Source organism: Terrapene carolina, unplaced genomic scaffold, assembly GCF_002925995.2.
Source record: "Terrapene carolina triunguis isolate 2854851 unplaced genomic scaffold, T_m_triunguis-2.0 Scaffold138, whole genome shotgun sequence".
In the NCBI taxonomy this organism is placed as follows: domain Eukaryota; kingdom Metazoa; phylum Chordata; order Testudines; family Emydidae; genus Terrapene; species Terrapene triunguis.
Genome location: NW_020664489.1, coordinates 6,799,461 through 6,818,822, shown reverse-complemented (window position 1 = coordinate 6,818,822; position 19,362 = coordinate 6,799,461). Strand labels below are relative to the sequence as shown.

At 40.0% G+C, this 19,362-nt stretch overlaps 1 protein-coding gene across 1 annotated transcript in view; it reads left to right on the top strand.

Annotated features, from left to right (window-relative positions):
- Positions 1–349: 349 nt before the first annotated feature.
- The window catches only part of CRYL1 (crystallin lambda 1), a 74,300-nt gene continuing 55,287 nt past the window's right edge, over positions 350–19,362 (top strand). Inside the window, exons 1-4 of the mRNA XM_026653413.2 lie at positions 350–575; positions 3,469–3,576; positions 10,385–10,392; positions 14,163–14,184. Of these exons, the coding sequence (XP_026509198.1) occupies positions 535–575; positions 3,469–3,576; positions 10,385–10,392; positions 14,163–14,184 (179 nt within the window). The 5' untranslated portion in view covers positions 350–534. The remainder of the gene's footprint in view (positions 576–3,468; positions 3,577–10,384; positions 10,393–14,162; positions 14,185–19,362) is intronic.

Genomic DNA, 19,362 nt, shown 5'->3' with positions numbered 1-19,362 from the left:
AGTTTGGGGCAAGGGAGGAGAGATGGGAGTGAGCTGTATTGGGGGGAGGGTTGCAAGGGGGAAGGAGTTGAGACTAGGGGACTTTGTATGGGGGTGTTTGGGGACTTGTGGTGGGGGCTGGGAGATGGGGCTCCCCAAAGATAACCTTGCTGGAGACTCTTTGCCTCCAAATTCCACCCTCCCCAGTCGTTCTCACAATGAGCCAGGAAGAGAATTACTCTCCTAACGCCTGGTAATTACGGGTTGACGGGTGAACTTGGTTGTCGTGCCCGCCCGCCCCTTTTTTTTCAACCCGTCGGGTAAGCGAAACATCTCGACACAGGGACTCTATAGGAGCAGCTGCTTAGGGGCCCTTCGGGGAGCCAATCGGAACGCTTGTACAGGGAGCCAATCAGAGAGGCTGTGACATCCTGTGAGGGATGGGGAGAGAGCGTCCCTAAGCAGGAGGTGCCCCAGGAGGTTACTGCTCTGGTGGTGCGACCCGCTCCTGCAGCTCTAGCGCCTCTCCTGCAGCGGCCGGGGTCCCTGCAGGACATGGAGCCTACCCAGGCGGGACAGGTTGTGGTGATTGGCAGGTAAGCTCAGCGGTCTCTCTTGTTTGGAGGCAGGGTCTAGAGGCTAGATGCAGTGGCCAGAGGGAGCAGCAGATACCAGGGGCTCTGGTGACAAATGCCACAGGGAAGTGCGAAGGGTTTGGGCATTTCACCTCAACCCTGCCAGTGAAACCACAGCCCTGGACTTTGGGCTGTTGGTATTGATTCCTGATGATGTCTATATGCTGCCAATAGGTGCAGGCACAAAATGTTGCCTTAGTTTTTGCTGCTGTAACAGCAGCCAGATACCACAGCAAGGTGTTAACTGAGAATAATGTATCTAAATTGTTCAACAGTGAAAATTACTCAGAATTAGTACAAAAGGCATCAACTGTGAAAACTTTTGTTCTAGTGCGATTGGTTTACTATACGTTCATGTGTCATTCTGTTTGTGATAAATTTGGATCCTTCTGAAAACTTTGTGCTGCAGTCCGGTGTAGAGTCTCTTTTGTTACCCCTTTTTATAGCTCTGTGAGCATGTGCTCATTTTCTCCATATTCATTTATTGTGAAGCACAACCCTCCATGTATGTGTCTGTGTTATGTGTGGGTGAATAAAGTTGTGTTCAGGTTTATGTAAAGGTCATAAAGCATGTAGAGAAACTTAGAGATAAGATACAGTAACACAATGGTACTTATTTGAAGCAAGATATGAAGAAGTAGCATTTTGAGACTGAGGTATTAATACGAGTCTCATTTCAATTTGTTTTTGAGATAAAACTGATTAGCTTTTTTATTTAAAAAATAGCTTTTTCCAGTTACTTCAGATTTATCAATGGCTCTGAGTAACCACTGTAAATGCACACCTGCTACTGACTGGCTAAAGTACTCTGCCGCCTGCCTTGAAAGACCATTTGAGGTGTGAGTTATATTTTCAGGCACGTGTCAATTATGCTGTCACATGACAGTGACCAGACTAATAGCTAGTGGTCATACTTAGTTACCCGTCATTTGCCATTGGTATGCTGAGGGTCAGAAGGCTTGTCCTGTCTGTACATAATGTGTAACGCCACCACACGACATAGCCTAGCCAAGACAAAGTGTGGGAATGTTGTGAGAGGTGGGCAGCTATAGCTACCTGAAAGTAAGGCCTAGGTCCTTATTGCACCAGTGTTGTGTTGACATCTTACAAGTGCTGTGCTCTCTGAGTGTGTTAGTCAAAGTATGGAATGGAGATTTTAAAAAGTATGCCAAAACTTGACTCCTTTCTTGGGATCAAGACACCACAATATATGGATTTCTCCTTAATATTGAAGGTGAAAAATAATAAGAAGCTTATAATAGTTTAAGAAGCACTTGACAAATACTTTAGTGATAACCATGATATAAGGATGCCACAGTGGCTAACAAGTTTTAATCCTAGATGGACCTTTGGTCTGACCCAGTACGGCCATTCTTATGTTCTTATGTTCCATATCTGCCTGGGTTCACTAAACAGCTTAGAAATTGACGAGAACTGGGTTTATTTTTTTTTATTTATGGAATCCTGTTTCTTTTTTAGAGAAAGAGGAGAGAACAGATTTGTGCCAGCTCAGCAACATTTAACATGAAGTTAAATTCTGTTTTTGTTCCAATTATTTCCATTGTTTCCTTGTCTCCTTGAAAAGCTTCCTGTTTTGTTTTTAACTGAAGACTTTTCCAGTGTTCTTTTCTCTTCTGCCTTTCCTTTGCTTCCTGGCCTATTGCTGATTGTTTCTTTCATTACCAATGTTCTTCTTCACTGTTGATCACATGGCCTTGTAGAATGAAACTTTCCAAGTCTGTGGCACTCATGCAGTTCAAAGGAAAATACAAGAGCAGTTCCTCTCTTAGCAACAAGAGGAAGCATGGTGTAATAGTTTAAAAAACACGTGAATGGAAGTAAGGAGATCTGGTTTCTATTCTTGATTAATGTCACACAGCAAATCTGTAACAAAGCCAAGTCATTTAACCACTCTGTACATTAGTGTCCCTATTTGTTAAAGGAGGATAATGGTTCTCGTGAAGCTTAATTTATTAATGTTTGTGAATTGCTTTGAGATCCTGGGAGAGTAGTGCCATGCATGTTGCAAGCTGTGACATGACCTCTCTAAAGGCTGTTGACTGAGCTCTCCTGCACAGGCTACTGCTTGGTGGCACACCTCAGCGTGGGAGTTCTTAGGCTGCTCTAACTCAAGCTTAGGGGTGTGTCCAGAATTCAGAGGACACAAAGATGCCTTAAAGCCATGTTTGCCCCTCTACTTATCCCCTGCTGTACCTCCTGAACTGCACTGTCCAGGAGGTATAGCTCAGAACAGAGTCCTGTGTTTTCAGTGACTTGTTGGATATTAGGAAACACTATTTCACTAGGAGGGTGGCGAAGCACTGGAATGCGTTACCTAGGGAGGTGGTGGAGTCTCCTTCCTTGGAGGTTTTTAAGGCCCAGCTTGACAAAGCCCTGGCTGGGATGATTTAGTTGGGAATTGGTCCTGCTTTGAGCAGGGGGTTGGACTAGATGACCTCCTGAGGTCCCTTCCAACCCTGATATTCTATGACTCTATGATCACTGAGAGCTTATTTTAACAGTTTAAATAAAAAACAAAACCAGAAATTATTTGTGCTCCCCTCTTTGTCCTTCCCTCTTCCAACCTTTCACTATTCCTTCCTCTTCACTAGTTTCCCTCCTACCTGCCCCCGCAAAATCCTTTGGTGGCTGTGCAGCAGCAGTTGATTACTCATATAAATTATTATACTGGTGTTCAAACAAATAGAGGCCATATTGTAGTCTACTGTATTCAATGCACATTTTTCCCAGATAGGAAAAGTCAATACTCATTTAAATCAACAATCCTTTTGATGGTTCAGAAGTGAACTATGTAGTTACACACATAAACATTTTCTATTTATTTCCTCTTTAGCGGACTGATTGGTCGCAGCTGGGCTATGGTGTTTGCTGGTGGAGGCTTCAGAGTGAAACTTTACGATATTGTGCAACAACAGATAACAAGCGCTCTGGAATACATTAGGTAGGTCACTTGATTTCTTCGACTGAGATAAACTGGCACTACAACATAAATCTCTATTCAGGTCTAGCATTTACAATTATAAAAATATTCTGACCGCAATCCCCTTTCTTAAAAAAGGAGCCTAAAGTTCTCCATATCCATCTTTAGGCTGCTACGGGTTTTAATTTTCAAAAGTGCCTAAGTGACTTAGGAACACAAGTACCATTGAATTCAGTGGGATTGTGCTCTTAAGTCATTTAGGGGCTTTAAAAATTACTACCCGTAGGTGCCTAAAGATGGATATGAAGCTTAACCTCCTATTTTTGAAAACTTCAGCCTACAGGATCTTAGGGTTTAGTCAACCACAAATTCTAAACTTGGTGACTTCATAATTCAGGAATGGAGTACAAGAGAGAATTTGGTACCACTCTACAATTGTAAGCTGAAAATATATGCACGTAGAGGCTTTTGAATGAAAAGGAAGCAGAGTCTAAATCGTTTCCAAGATATCAATGGTTATGTTCCTCAATGATCACTACTGGGTTCAGTGTTCTGTATCTATTAACAACCTGGCAGAAAGGTTTCAGAGTAGCAGCCATGTTAGTCTGTATCCGCAAAAAGAACAGGAGTACTTGTGGCACCTTAGACTAACAAATTTATTTGAGCATAAGCTTTCGTGGGCTACGAAAGCTTATGCTCAAATAAATTTGTTAGTCTCTAAGGTGCCACAAGTACTCCTGTTCTTTCTTCTGGCAGAAAGGGTGACTAGTGAGGTAGCAAGTTTTACTGATGGCTCAGTTATTGTTAATTAAAATGGGGAAGTGTTATAAAGAACTGTAAGCCATTTTACGGCTAGTGACAATCTAGCCCTTATGTGATCATGCGGGGGGGCGGGGGCGGGGTAAAGCTTTTCTCCCTCCTTCTTCTCCAATTTGTCTGCCAAGTTAGAGCTATGTGGATCTTTCCGCCAAGTGCTGGGGGGAAGCACAGAGGCTGAGAGGCAGGCACTACATCCCAAGGAACCAAGTGGGAGAGGTGACATGTAGGCTAAGCTGGTTCTGGTGGGTGGAATGTGGGGAGGCAGAGCCAGCTGACTCTGTGGGGAGAGGAATATGAACCAAAAAGAGTTGTCACAGATTACACACCAGTGAACTAGGGTGGGCAGAAAGGCACAATGTCTTCTGTGGTTCTTTGTGGTGCAGTTCAGCTACCCACTGTTTTACTAAACTAGGAAATTGGGCAAAATGATGGGAGATGAGTCCTCCACTTACTGTAGGCATGACTTTTGTTGTTGCTTTGTGATGTTTGTTGTGACATCAAATAACTTCATATGTTCTGGTGACACCATAACCCAATATAAATACCTTTATACCACAATATCACAGGTTGTGCCATTCTGATTTAGAGAAATCTGTGGTGGCTGTGAGGGAGTTAGAGTATTTACAGGAAAATAAAGGCTGGACTACACTGAAAACTCCCATCAGTATAGCTACATCTCTCAGGGTGTGAAAAATTCACACCCTGAGAGATGTAGCTGTAGACAGTGCTAGGTCGACAGAAGAATTCTTGTCAACTTAGCTACTGCCTCTTGGGGAGGTGGATTAACTGCAATGATGGGAGAACCCCTTCCGTCGCTGTAGTGTATGTCTACACTGAAGTTTACAGTGGCATAACTGCAGTGTTTTGAGTGTAGACATATTTTAAGAAAAGGTTATGCGTGAAATGCTGGCAAAACTCCCATGGACTTTAATGGGGTCAGGATTTCACCCAAGCACTTTCAGCACAGGAAAAAAAAAAGTATAAAAGGAAATAGATTAGTTGGATGTTTCCACATAGTCTCTTCCTTCATGCATAACTCTCAAGGCACTCTGTAGTAAAAAGCAATACATGTCAAGAGACTTAATTCTTCTTTAACACAATATAATTAATCGGTGAAACTCAGTGACACAGCATATTTTAAAAGAAGTAGATTGCTGAATGATTTTCTGAAACTCATTCAATATTTATACGAGTAAGAACAGATTGTGCAGTTACATTAGCTGATGTTTTGATGATAAAAATTATATTGGTAGTTCAAATTCACATTAGCATGAAAACTCTTAACACAGTGACTTTACAGCAGGCTGCTGTAATTCACTCTGAACTACTGCCATGATGCTGGTTTCTGCTACAGAAGCTGAAATATTTAATTGCAGTGAATGCTGAGTAAAATGATGATTTTACATGGTGTTTTTGAACGCATGTACTGTGTCTCCTACAAAACAAGTTGACAGGTACTCCTTTGTGAATTTGGTGTTATTGGTTTTCCTTATTTTTAACTCCTCTAAAAGAAGATTGGGGAAGACGTCAGCATATCTATCATGTTACACACCTTTAGAACTGAAAAAAGGGAATTTTGTTCCACTATAATTAGCTTTTGTATCAAATATCTACTGTTTTATGGTTCACATACCCTGAATTTATTGTATACAACTGTTTGAAACCATAAGAAATTTGAGTATACCAAAAAAAAAAAAAGTGAAGATCACCCTTTTTACCAAGAGAGAATGTGTTTAAAAATAATAAATGACTGCAGATGCCAAATGACTTGTGCAAAGAAACAGAATAAAACTTGGGTATTCATCACTTTTTAGGATGTAAACCTGGTTTATAAAACGAAAACCCGGAGTAATGGTTTGCAAACCATATCTGAAGCAAGTGTTTCAGGTTTTATGCAAGTCTTACACAATGGATATTAATTACCATGTATACAGCTGCAAAACAGACTAAATTATTTCCATCATACATAGCCCTGTGACTGGAGAGGAGATCCAGGTGGAACAAGAATATCAATAAAGCTGTCTCCATAATAATGTCAGTATTGAAAATTTAAAGCATGCCCTGTGGCAGGTGTGTTGACTAATAGAGTAGTTATATGCTAGGAAATAACAAATGAAATAATGAAATTTGGGCCCACTGTGGCAAGATTGAAAATATGGAGGTGTATCAGCCGGGAGCACACCTCCAGCACATCAGCATAAGGTAAGGAAACAGGAATGTATAAGGTATAACTAAGTGAGACAGATTTCCTGCCTAGCTAATCGTTATCAGGCACACAGCAGTTAGAGCTCTGACACAGAGGAAATGGGAGGAAAAGGGGAAGGTCGTGCTGTAAAAGTGACATACATCCAGCTAGAACTAACACTAGAAGCATTCTTAACAAGAATTCACTGTATTGGAACAGCCTAGAAGTGCTCATTTGAATGGACAAGTTAATGAAGAATTCTACACCACACCAATTGCTAAATTCTCATGGTCTCTGTTCAGTAATGGTGCAACCTGCTGTGTAAAGTGTATACTGTAACATTTTTGCCATTCATTAAACTCCTTTCCTGCAAGTAACAGTCCTTTTGGTTTATGAGTACAATATTCTTTGAGGACAGCGTGTTAAAGTTGAAAGTTAGTGGGTTAGAAGACCAAGTAGTACCCTATTTCTGAAACTAAACACAGAACTCATGTATATTGCATTTGCTTATGAAAAGGCAAGAAGGAAGCTATATACAGTAATGGGAAGTCAGATTCCAAAAAGACTTTGCATGAATATGGCTTCATATTCTATTCTATAAAATGTTTACACATTAGAAGTGTTTCATCCCACTGTGGACTGTTTAACTATGCAACTGAGATAAGAAATGTCTGAAAAGGATGATAAGTATTTTCCCTTAGGTCACTGATTCAGGTTTTATGGAGCAATTTTTGTTCCACATCAACATTTAACTTATAAGGGAAAATAATGTAAAGGAAAACGTGAATTACCGGGAAAAAGGGGGGGGGGGAAAGGAACTTGTGTCAGTTTTGTGGTCAGTTTTTCTTCTTGCAGAAACTAATGTATTGTATTCTGATTGTAGCTGTGTGTGGCCGGCTTTTACCCATATATTATTGTATGTATTTTTAAGGATGCCACTTACAAAATTGCACCTCAGCTAACACTTAGAGATACAGAGGCAAGACTGGATAACATTATTCTATATAAATAAAACACTATTCTCTCTATATCCAATTAATTAACTTTTTAAAAAGAATTCCAAAGCCTGAATTCAATAGAACATACTCTTATGGAATCCTGAGCGGTAAAACATTGGACAGTAATCTTTCATCTCCTAATTATATCAATGGAAGTTATTGGCAAAATAAGTGGCAACAAATAGCATATATATCTTATAAAAGTTCTTTTTTGTCCCCCCCATTTCTCCCTCATATTCACCAAATAAATAGAGATATTTCTGAGATACCCTGAGAAGTTTGTCACTTTTTGAAGGGGTCCTGAGTAAGCTTATCTGAAAGTTGTTTCTTTGCTCATGCATTTAGTGTACACGCCAAAAGAAAAACTAAGTGTTTGAGTTAAGCATTTAGAACAACGCAGTAAAAAATGACCTAAGTATTAGAATCTGGAAATACCTAGCCATAGCACCAGCAACGTGTTTAATTTTGGCCCTTCCTGGGGCTTGTGGTGGCTGCCCAGTCAGTAAGGGAGAGCTTCACTAGTCACTGTATGAAAGAAATGAAAACCAGAAGCTTTAAACCTAAAGTTAGGTTCCTGAAGCAATATTTAGGTACCTAAATAAATAGTCTGATTTTCAGTAGTGCTGAGCACCCATAAATCTTACTGAAGTTAGTGGGAGATGCAGGAGCTCAACATCTTTGAAAATCAATCCGCTTTTAACCAGGAGCCTAGCTTTAGGCACCTACCTTTAAAAATTCTGGCCTTAGTTTCTTTTGTTACATATATGAATTCATAAGTATTTTTCTATGTATTTTCTTTTTTAATATAATCTGCACCTACCTTTTTGGTTTACCAGCTATAGAGAAATCTTGTGGTATCTGTGTGTGTGTAGCCTTGCTTAAACCAACAGACTCCCTAACCACCCGCTACCCTCAGATACACGGGCAGGATGCCCTCTATCACTAGGCCATGGACTTCTACTTTCTGTAGGGCCTGAATCTATAGGACAAGTTAGGATAGTTCCTCCATCTCCCTTCCTCCCCACAGCTACAGGATATTCTATCACATAGGATCCCACAATATGCTATTCCAGAACAAGACTTCGTGAGTTCTACCTATCCCAACCTCACAGCTTGAATTCAGTGCCTTATTGCCACTGCTGTTCAAGCCAACCATCCATCTGCACACCTCTCCAATCTGAGTCACAGCAGGAAGGAATAGACAGAGGAAAGACCAGCTTCTGGGTTGTGATCTTGCCATGTCTCAATGCCACATTGTCTATTCTTGAATTTTATTTTTAACAAAAGAATCATGTAAAGAAATTCTTCCCAGAACAAGCGAATTTTCAGAAGTTTTTTGAAGGAAGTATCCTGGTTGCAAATAACATACCCTACTCATAGGCCTGCATTGTTTTGTACTATCTTGTACACTTTAAAATGTGATCTCCGGGCAGGGTTCATGGTCTCACTGTATATATGTATATTTTTCCCACTCCAATTGCCGCTCATCTTAGCATTATTTGTTGCTCTTTCTTTTAAAAACAGCTATCCACACAACTCCTTTGAGCAATGGACCCTCTTTCTTTACATAACATCTTAACTCCTCTCTCCCGGAGGAATCTCCTGCTCTCTTTTGCAGTCCAGGAGTCTAGGGTGGGTCCTTACAGCCACTGGACAGAAGAGGGCAGAAAGTTCATAGGTCAGTTTTGGAATGTAAGCTCATATGTCACTACTGTCTGGGGCTGTGAAGTTGCCACTGGGGCTTGTCCTTACCTACCCCTCTTCCCAATTATCTCCACTCGCCCCTTCAACCCCACACAACTGTCTCACACCTCTCACCCAAGCCATCTGTCTCCCAAAACAGCTCACAGAATCCGGAATTGCTGACTGAAATGGCTCTTGTCTGTGTAAATGTGCTGCCCCCTGGTGCTGCTGGAAGGAGGAATGCAGACTGCTGTAGCTACTGACTCCTTGTTTGGGCTTGTCTAGTCCTTGCCCCTAACGCTGCTGAACATTGCTTCTGTTGCTCTTTTCTTCATGCAGGATGCTGGCGGCTCACCCTGGTAAATTTTTTGGATGGTTCCATCCACAGAGTACTCTGATGAGGGGTATGGTGGTAGCTTTAGCGTCATGTTGGGGCTCCTGTGACAGAAACTTTTGTCAGAGTAGCCTTCCCTTTTAACATAAGATAACCCCTTCACTGCCCTTCTCCAAAACCAGCAATATTTTGTTTCGTCTCTTGCTCATTTGATCAGAAGCAATAGCTAACTAACAAATCTCAAAAAGTATGCAGTACAACTGTAATAATTTCAAGAGCTTTCAGAGGGACGAAATGGGAAGGGACAGCATTGCTAGGAATAGTATTTTTCAAGCTTCTAGAAATCAGGAAAGGTGCAAAATGAATAATCAGTAAAGCCAGTATCTTGACAGTGTATCTTCTTATAATTTTGTTTATTATGATACTGCCTAAGGACCAACCAAGAATGTGGTCCCATTGTGCTAGGCACTATACAAATACAGGGTAGTAGATGGTCCCTGCCCTGAAGAGCTTACAATCTAAATAGACAAGATGGATGCAGGGTCGGGGGAGGGAGTGTAACACACAAGCAGAGTGTACAATGTGATGGCTGCAAAGTTGTTAGTTCCACAGTTTTATGGGGTGTGGGTTTATTTAGGAAGGGATACGCTAAATGGAAAGAGAAGCAAAGAGAGAGGGCACGTTGAAGGGAAGAGACGTATGTGGGACAGGGTAGGGGAGAAGAGTGTAAGAGGGGCAGGTGTGGACTGACCTGTAGTGACAAAAGACTATGGGGAGGGGGAGAGAGTTGGCACAAACAGCCAATCAAAGCAGAGAAAGTCCAGTCAAAACAGTTTTATTAATTAATAGGATATGTTGTTACATACCTCAAAACGGACTCCATCTGACAGATTGGTAATATGAATATTAATAATCAGCAACAGAATTCCAGATGTGATAATACAGTGCACTTTGCAATGCCAAAATATTCTTGTCTCTCTGAGAGTAGTTGAAAATACTAAATGCTTGTGGAAAAGTACAGAAAACTATATCACATTTCTTAATCCTTTGTAACATGTTTTGTTTTAACAAGAGGTATTTTGTTCCTTACCTTCACCTTCAGGGTACTTCAGGAATCTCTTTTTGCTTAGGCTAGTTGAAGCATGGGGCAAATGTGTAATCATGGGATTAATATATCACTCCTAGTGCCTTTGGCAAGTTACTAACCTCTCCGTCTTAGTTTGCACACCTGTAAAATGGAGAAAATAATATCTAATTACCTGGTGTACAAGGGGTTGTTGTGAGGATTAAATAGTTAATCTTTCTATGGAACTTTGAAGATGTAAAAAGCTAATTATTAATAATTAGTGGTGATGGTCGTATTGAGTGGAGGCAATATTGTGTAGTAAATATGGCATGAGACAGGGGCCCAGGAGACTGAGGGTCTGTTCCCAGCTCTGCCACTGACCTGCTGTGGGACCTTAGGCAAGTTACTTCACCTCTTTGTGCCTCTGTTACTCTCTAACTGTTTGTCTCTCTTGTCTGTTTAGATTGAAATCTCTTTAGGTTTGCAGTTGTCTCTTGCTCAGTGTATATATACATTGTTTAGCAAAATGGGGCCTTGATCCTGGTAGAGGCCTCTTGGTGCTACTGTAATAGAAATAGGAAAAACTATATTGCTCCAACACAAAATTGATTCAGGCATCACAGTGGTGACCCCTCCTTTTCTGTATTTAAAAAATGATTGGTAGCAAAATTTTGGCTGTAAAGACTTTTCCTTTGGATGTAGTACATATCAGTGCTGGGAGTTCTCTGCTTCTAAAAGGCAGGGTTCACTCAGCTTAGTACAGGGATTTCCTAAACACTTAGGACTGATCTAAATCCAGAGGATGCAAACAAAAGGTTTAACTAAAGGTATTGCTTTTTTTTTTAAATTGATTTAGTTAAACTGGTCCAGTTTTGTGAGTGGTGAAGCTTACATTGGTTTAAACCTGGCTTACAGCAGTTTAACAAAATAAGTTTACAAATAAATTACACCAACTTAACTAAAGGTAACGTGTGTGTGTATACAAGACAAAAAAAAAGCAAATACAGTACAGCACTGTGTTAAACATAAACTGCTAAACAAATAAAGCAGCATTTTTCTTCTGCATAGTAACGTTTCAAAGCTGTATTAAGTCAATGTTCAGTTGTCAACTTTTGAAAGAACAACCATAATGTTTGTTTAGAGTTACGAACATTGCAGAGTTACGAACAACCTCCATTCCTGAGTTGTGAGTAACTCTGAGATTATACTGTACCATTTTTCAAATAGGATGTGGAAAAAATGGAAATTGTTCAGAAAAAAGCTACATAATGATTGGAGATCTGGAAAACCTGTCTTACAGTGAGAGACTAAAAAGCTCAATTGATTTAGTTTATCCAAGAAAAGGGTTAAGAGGTGACTTCATTACTACCTGTAAGTACCTACATGGAGAGAAGATTTCTGATGATAGAGAGCTCTTTAATCTAGCAGACAAAGGCATAACAAGAAGCAATTGCTGGCAGCTGAAGCTTGACAAATTCAAACTAGACATAAGATGTATTTTTAACAATGAGGGTAATTAGCTATTGGAATCATTTACCTAAGGGTGTGGTGGATTTTCGATCTCTTGAAATCTTTAAATCAAGGTTGAATGTCTTTCTAAAAGGTATATGCAATAGCTAAAGTTATGGACTTGATGCAGACATTACTGAGTAAAATTCTGTGACCTGTATTATTCAGAAAGTCAGACTAGATAATCATTATGGTCCCTTCTGGCTTTTAAAAGCAATGAATCTAGATGAGTTTGTAAGTAGAATTAACACTCTGTCCAGCAGAGGTCATTGGTGCACAATACTATACATAAGCAAGCCAGTGCATTACAAACTACTTAAAACTAATGTAAGGAATAAGAAAGGCCATGGGAAATCTCTCCTCCTTGCCCACCACCAAGAGATTCCAGTCTAGGAAGACACTGCCCATGATCCAAAGAACTAACAGTTTAAGACAAGACACAAGTAAGTATTATAAACCATACAAGAGAAGGGGGGAAAAGGAGACAAAAATGACAGTAATAACTTTTCATCATTATGTGTGCACCTTTGGATGTATTTGAATAATAACTGGTATTTATTAAAAGCACTCTTAACGCTGACCTCTAGTTAGCCATTGTTAATTGGCTGGGTTTTTTTGTAGAAATGGGTCTTGAGGCTGGACTGTAAGGATAAGAGGGCTGTGGCCTTATGGGTTAGTTCAGGGATGGTGTTTCATGTGCACAGAGCAGTGTTTAAGAAAGAACCTGGAGGGCTAAAGGGGAGATGAGAGCCTGGAAGCTCAGTCTATATGAAACGTTTCGATTTCAATAAATCTGTATTCTCCCACAGAAAAATAGTCTATCAGAGAATTTCCAATCAGCTCTAAGTTTCAGGCAGAAAAGGTCTGATTCTTCTTCGAGTGCTGGTTCCTGTATGTATGGGCACACATGTGTTCATGTGCATGACACTGGAGATTTATAGCAAGAAATGTCCGTTGGTCCATATGTGTGCAGTTTCTCTCTTTGTGTTCCAAACCGAGGGCATAAAGGGTGGTGTGGACCGATGTCTCTCCAGTTCCTTCTTACCTCTGTTTGTCCTGAGTCAGAATACTGTGTCCACTATGATCTTCCTCTACAGTGAATACCTATTGTAAAAAGTTTTTGGTAAGTTTAGACTTAGTGTTTAGTGTTTTTATCGTTCGTTTAGTCTCCCATCTGTGGGAGCTTCTCCCCAAGGAGGACTATGCCAAGAGCCCTGTGTCTCCTGCCCCTGTTCCTTATCCATCAGTGACAAGATCCAGCACTGCCTTTACTGCTATGGGGGGCTCACATTGCCACCAAGTGCAGCACCTGCGGTTCCCTACCCTCCTCAGTCTTGTGAGGGACAGTAGCACCTCGTGGATCAGGCCATGAGGCCCCAGTTGGATCAAGGCCGAGAAGATCCCACCCCCTGTATAGACTGTGAGCAGTGCTCCTCTGAGCACAAGGTCCAGAGTAGAGGCAAAACACTTAAGCCTAAGAAACCCTCTCATGAGAATCGGGGACATGACCATAGCATAAGGACAGATCCTCATTCAGATCTGCCTCTAAGAAAAAAGGATTCCCTTCCTATCTTGGTCCAAATCAGGTGAGTCCTTGAACACAGGTCCTAAGGAATTAGGCCTGCACATACATCATCTTCCTTTGAGTCTTACCTTCCATAGAAGAAGATGTATCAGTGCTGATTCTAGCGCTGTCCATAGACAAAAAGATCAGCACCCACCAGTCCAGTCTGGAAGCTCTGTGCTGGACCCCCATTTGACAGTTCCAGCACATTCCCTGTGGGATCCTCTGAGTACCAGACCTTTGGACACCCCTGATTCATTGGTTCCCACCTCAGGGACTCCTCAGACTGGACTGAAACCTTTACCTCACCAGAGGATATTTTCACTCTGCCCTATCCACAGTCTCCTCTTCTATTGGCCCGAGTCCTTAGAAACATTTCTGCACCCAAAGAGACCATCTTTACCTGTCCTCCTTCCCCTCTGCTTGGTATCCCATCTGATTCGCGTAAGAGAAGGAACTGGAAAGGTGTCAGTCTCCGCTGCCCTTTGTGCCCTCAGTTTGGAGCACGAGAAGAACAACTGCACGTGCACAGACCAACAGACATTACTTTCACAAATCTCAGCCTCATGGAGCACATGCGCACCCACTTGTGGAATATAGATAGGAACAACACATATTGAAAAATCTCCAATTACAGGTCAGTCACTTCCATTTTCTGTCATAGTTATGGTGAACTCTCAATATTGTAAATGCATTTGCAATCAAAACAGGCAAGAATTTATGAATAGAATAAAACTCTCAGCAGAAGGTTAAAAATGTGCATATACTAAAATGTAACTTCTAATGCCGATTATGGATTTAAGCAACTGCAGGGAGTTGCAAGCCAAACTGACCCCAGAAATTTTGTTCTCATTTCAGACTTCTGGTTTCATTCCCCTAACAAAGAATTAATTACTGGATTTTTTTTTCAGTACAGATGCTCAAGAGAGAATAGGAATGCAGTATCTCTGGCTGTTCACGCAGGCTTGCGCTTCTTAGATTGGAAGTTAAAGATCATTGTGTCATTGATCCATTTTCTTTTTGTTTTTGTTGGCATTGTCGACTCTACAGCACAGTAAAACTTACCCAAAGTTACTTACAAAAAAAATGTAAACTCTATTTAAAGAAAAGGCCAAAGTCAATAGGAAAAAGTTATTTTAAAAATCATGAGCCAGAGTACATGCTGACATCTTGCATGTTCCAAACAATGACTAGCCCTCACTTGTTCTTTCTAGTATAATAGCAATTCCACCTTCTTTATAATCCATTGAGCACACTTGGAGTTAAAGGCCATAACGAGGGCTTCTTTAGGGTTTATTTAACTTTATTTTTCAAGGTTTGTTTTTAGCAGTTTATGTTCTATGTAAATGTACAAAAATCAGGCTTTTGAGGGGTTTCTCTTTGATACTGTATTGGGAAGACTTTCTCTTGTTAGCTTGTTCTGATGGTTAATCACCCTCACTGTTAAAAATGTCAGAAAATGAATGACTGTTTGGTTATTTCATTTACCAAAGGTAATTGAAGCAAATATTTATGAAGTCATTGGGAGGTGAACTATCTCCAGTTTAATAGGTTAATCATTAATATTTGGAGGATTTTCTTGCCATGCTGTATTAGGAGGAGAACATCACCAGACAGACATTTAATTTGTTTTATTTAACTAAAACAACATTATGTATTCTGGATTTTTGTCTTCAACAGCAAACATATACTATTTTAACAAAACAAGCATATGAGTTTTTGAATTTAGTTAAACATTCAAGTTTATTAAAATCAGGTTTGTTTTTGTTGTTTTTAACTAAAATAGTTAAATGAAATATTAAAAAAAAACCCAAAAATTAGATTGACTATATCAGCCAGGTCAACATGAGAAACTTAAAATATTGGCTTCTGCAGCTAACTCAGTCGTCTTCACCTTCATTTTCCTGTTTGTTCATAATCTGGAAAAGAAAAACAAGCTTTCTTTCCTGCTTTTTCAGGTCCCAAACGATTTCTCAGTTTGGAATGAATTAGTCCAAAGGAAGAAAATATTCTTTCTACACCGGCAGAAGAAGCTACTGCTGTTAAGTGAGATTATCACTTCAACAGTCTCTGAATCCAAGTGCTTAAGTGACTTCCACCAGTTCACTGGTGTGACTTTCTTTAAAACATGATCAGCAAATATCTACTTCTTGAATGGTTCACCCTTAGCTCTGAAGTTTATTATAGTTGGCATTATGGAGGGATGATTTCTGGATGTCCATGTCATAGCCAACTCCTCTTCTTCAGCAGTTAAGGTTTGACTCTGGTACCGAGGATTGAGAATATTTGCAAGAAAATGAGCTGGAGATAGTGCTTGTCCCATTAGTTTTTTTTAATGCTTGTAATTTAACTCCGTCATTGCATATTTCTCTTTTTAAGATCTCACTCAGTTCCTTCCAAATTTCACCAGCGTCAGCAATAAAACTGCTATTTCTCTGCATTTTGTTCAAGGCTACAGAAATAGCCTTAGGGTACTCGGCATGTGTTCAACATTTCTCTTAAGCCCAATGTTGAGAACTTTGGCTGTGACAGTGCCGTCTATTTTTTTCACGATTTTGTTCACAAACTGTCATCAGACTAGGCCAGTTCTTGATATAGTGCTTAAAACAGTCCACTACTGAGTTCCATCGCATGTCTTGTGGGAGAGTTAGCTTGGTTCCTCCCACATTTTTCAGCGCAGCTGCTGCAAAGTGGTTATGGAAGTATTTTGCAATTTCAACAATATTAGTCTTTTAGCTGGTCCACACTAACCCCGCACTTCGAACTAAGATACGCAACTTCAGCTACATGAATAACGTAGCTGAAGTCGAAGTATCTTAGTTCGAACTTACCGCGGGTCCACACGCGGCAGGCAGGCTCCCCCGTCTACTCCACGTACTCCTCTTGCGGAGCAGGAGTACCGGCGTCGACGGTGAGCACTTCCGGGATCGATCCGGGATCGATTTATCGTGTCTAGACAAGATGTGATAAATCGATCCCAGAAGATCGATTGCTTACCGCCGGACCCGGAGGTAAGTATAGACGTACCCTTTATTTCTGGAACACTGAAGTCTTTGGCTAGGAGGTGCATCAAATGAGCACTGCAACCGTATGTTATTAGCTTGGGACTCTCTTCTAAATAATTTCTTCTCATCTTGGATACATTTGCAGCATTGTCTGTGACCAAGCTGCGTACTAGACATTTGAACTTTTTTTCACAGTTTGTTATAGCTTTTACTGCTACTTTTTGTAAGTATTCTGCTCTGGGTGCATTTCCTGATGTATCAATTATTTCTGTAAGGAAGACATTCCCTTCTTCTGTTGTCACACAAGTACATACAACAGGATCATTGTGGACATTGCTCCACCCATCAAGACTCAGGTTAACAATTTTACCCTCTAGACCTTTTGCACACTGCTCAATTTCTCTTTCATACACTTTATCCCGCAATTTGCCTGCGACATCTGCTCTGTTGGGTGGACTGTATCCTGGTCTTAATGACTGAACCATGTTAATAAAGTGTGGGTTCTCAATCATATGGAAAGGAGAGTTTGTTGCATAAGCAAACTGGGCAATTTTTTTTATCAATTACCTCTTTTTTTAATCTGCTGGTACTTATCACAAACTTATCTATGGATGATAGATTCTGGATGATGGAATTTTTTTTTCTTTTTGCTACAAGTGATATACTGTGGCTCTGTGACATACATGATGTGACTGAAACACTATCATTGGCAGATAACTCTGAAACTATAGAAAATGATTGTGATCTTGAAGGTGGATAGTCTTCAGAATCCTGTATGTTGAGGATGGATTCTCCTAAAAAAAAAAATAAGTCAATGCAGTTAATTAATTATTATTACCATACTGCTCATTTAGTATTACTCATTGCATTCACTGACACTCAGTACTACTTTAAAGGTGAAATTGTGAAAGGAAGATCTGCTTATTTCAGCTATTTATTTTTTATCACTACTGCATCTAAAATGAGAGTACCATAGAGTAACAACTATATTTTTTTTGCTCAAACATGAGAATTCAAGAATAGTCCAGAAGGAAGACAGGCAGTCCTTAAGAAAGAAGTATGAAATAAAAAAGTTTACGAACCTGAAGATCCTGCATGTTCAGACATGTTCCTTTCATCATCTTCAACGTAGCTTCCTCCTGAGAAGGAACACTTCTCTTGATGTTGTTTCATTTGGGCACCCAGGCCTTGCATTTCTTTGTTGCACTGTTTGCATTTTGCACGCATGCCTGTCTTACCCACATTAAAATATTCCCAAACTGGGTCTCTCTGCTGCCATTATAGGTTTTCCCTTCTAGTGAGATAATGGTATGGTAGATCTCAAATCAATGAAGGCTACACTCAGAAAGACCTCAAGACTTCTGGAATATGCTGCTCAAACAGTTTCATTTTTGTTTCTACTGCCCGTCCCACCGTTCTCACATTTATCTCCAGACTTCTTCTCCTTGTCTAGATCTATTCCGCCCGCAACAATCTTATATTCATTGAACTTTTTGAAACTTTGCACTTTTAGAGAGAGATAAGGGATTGAGTCTGCGTACACAAATTTGCAGAGGGACAATAGGGTTGAGGTCTGGTATTTCTCACCTCTATATTTTATTTATTTATTTTATTTTAAAACATTTTTGTGGTTAACAAGCATGTTATCTCTGGAGACACAAATCCACAGTTTGAGAACTGCAAAATTAAGCATCTCTGATGGTGTCTTCTAGACCAGGGGTCAGCAACCTTTCAGAAGTGGTGTGCTGAGTCTTCATTTATTCACTCTAATTTAAGGTTTTGCATGCCAGTAATACATTTTAACGTTTTTAGAAGGTCTCTTTCTATAAGTCTATAACATATAACGAAAGTATTGTTGTATGTAAAGTAAATAAGGTTTTTAAAATGGTTAAGAAGCTTCATTTAAAATTAAATTAAAATGCAGAGCCCCCTGGACCGGTGGCCAGGACCCAGGCAGTGTGAGTGCCACTGAAAATCCGCTCGCGTGCCGCCTTTGGCACGCGTGCCATAGGTTGCCTACCCCCGTTCTAGACTGATCACTGAGTTCCATTGGGTAGATAGAAAGATTAACCTAAATAATCTATATAGAAGCTCCTGGAACCACATAAGATTGGGTCCCTAATCCATGAACTACTGGAACTCATTTACAAAACTTTTCTTAAACATTACATGAACATATTGTTTCATACTATAGAATTAGAATTTATAATTCCTATTCCATGATGAGATACATTATAGCTCAAGGATATCTTAATTAAAACTATCTTTAGATAGGTTTTTTCCTCAAAAAGCATTTTATCAAAAAAATCCGATTTAAATTAAAAAATTCAGATTTTTTTTAAAATCATTGATTTTTATCCACCCTGGCTTCCAGTCATTGGTTCCTTTTATGTCTTTCTTCACTAGAATAGAGAATCTTATAGTACCCAGTATTTTCTCCCTGTGGAAGGTACTTACACCTTGAAATCAAGTCACCTCTCAATCTGCTTTTCGATAAGCTAAACATATTGAGCACTCTAAGCCTCTCGCTATAAGGCATTTTCTCCAGCCCTCAAATCACTTGTGTGGCTTTTCCAATTTTTCAATATTCTTTTAAAAATATAGATTCATAGATTCATAGATTCTAGGACTGGAAGGGACCTCG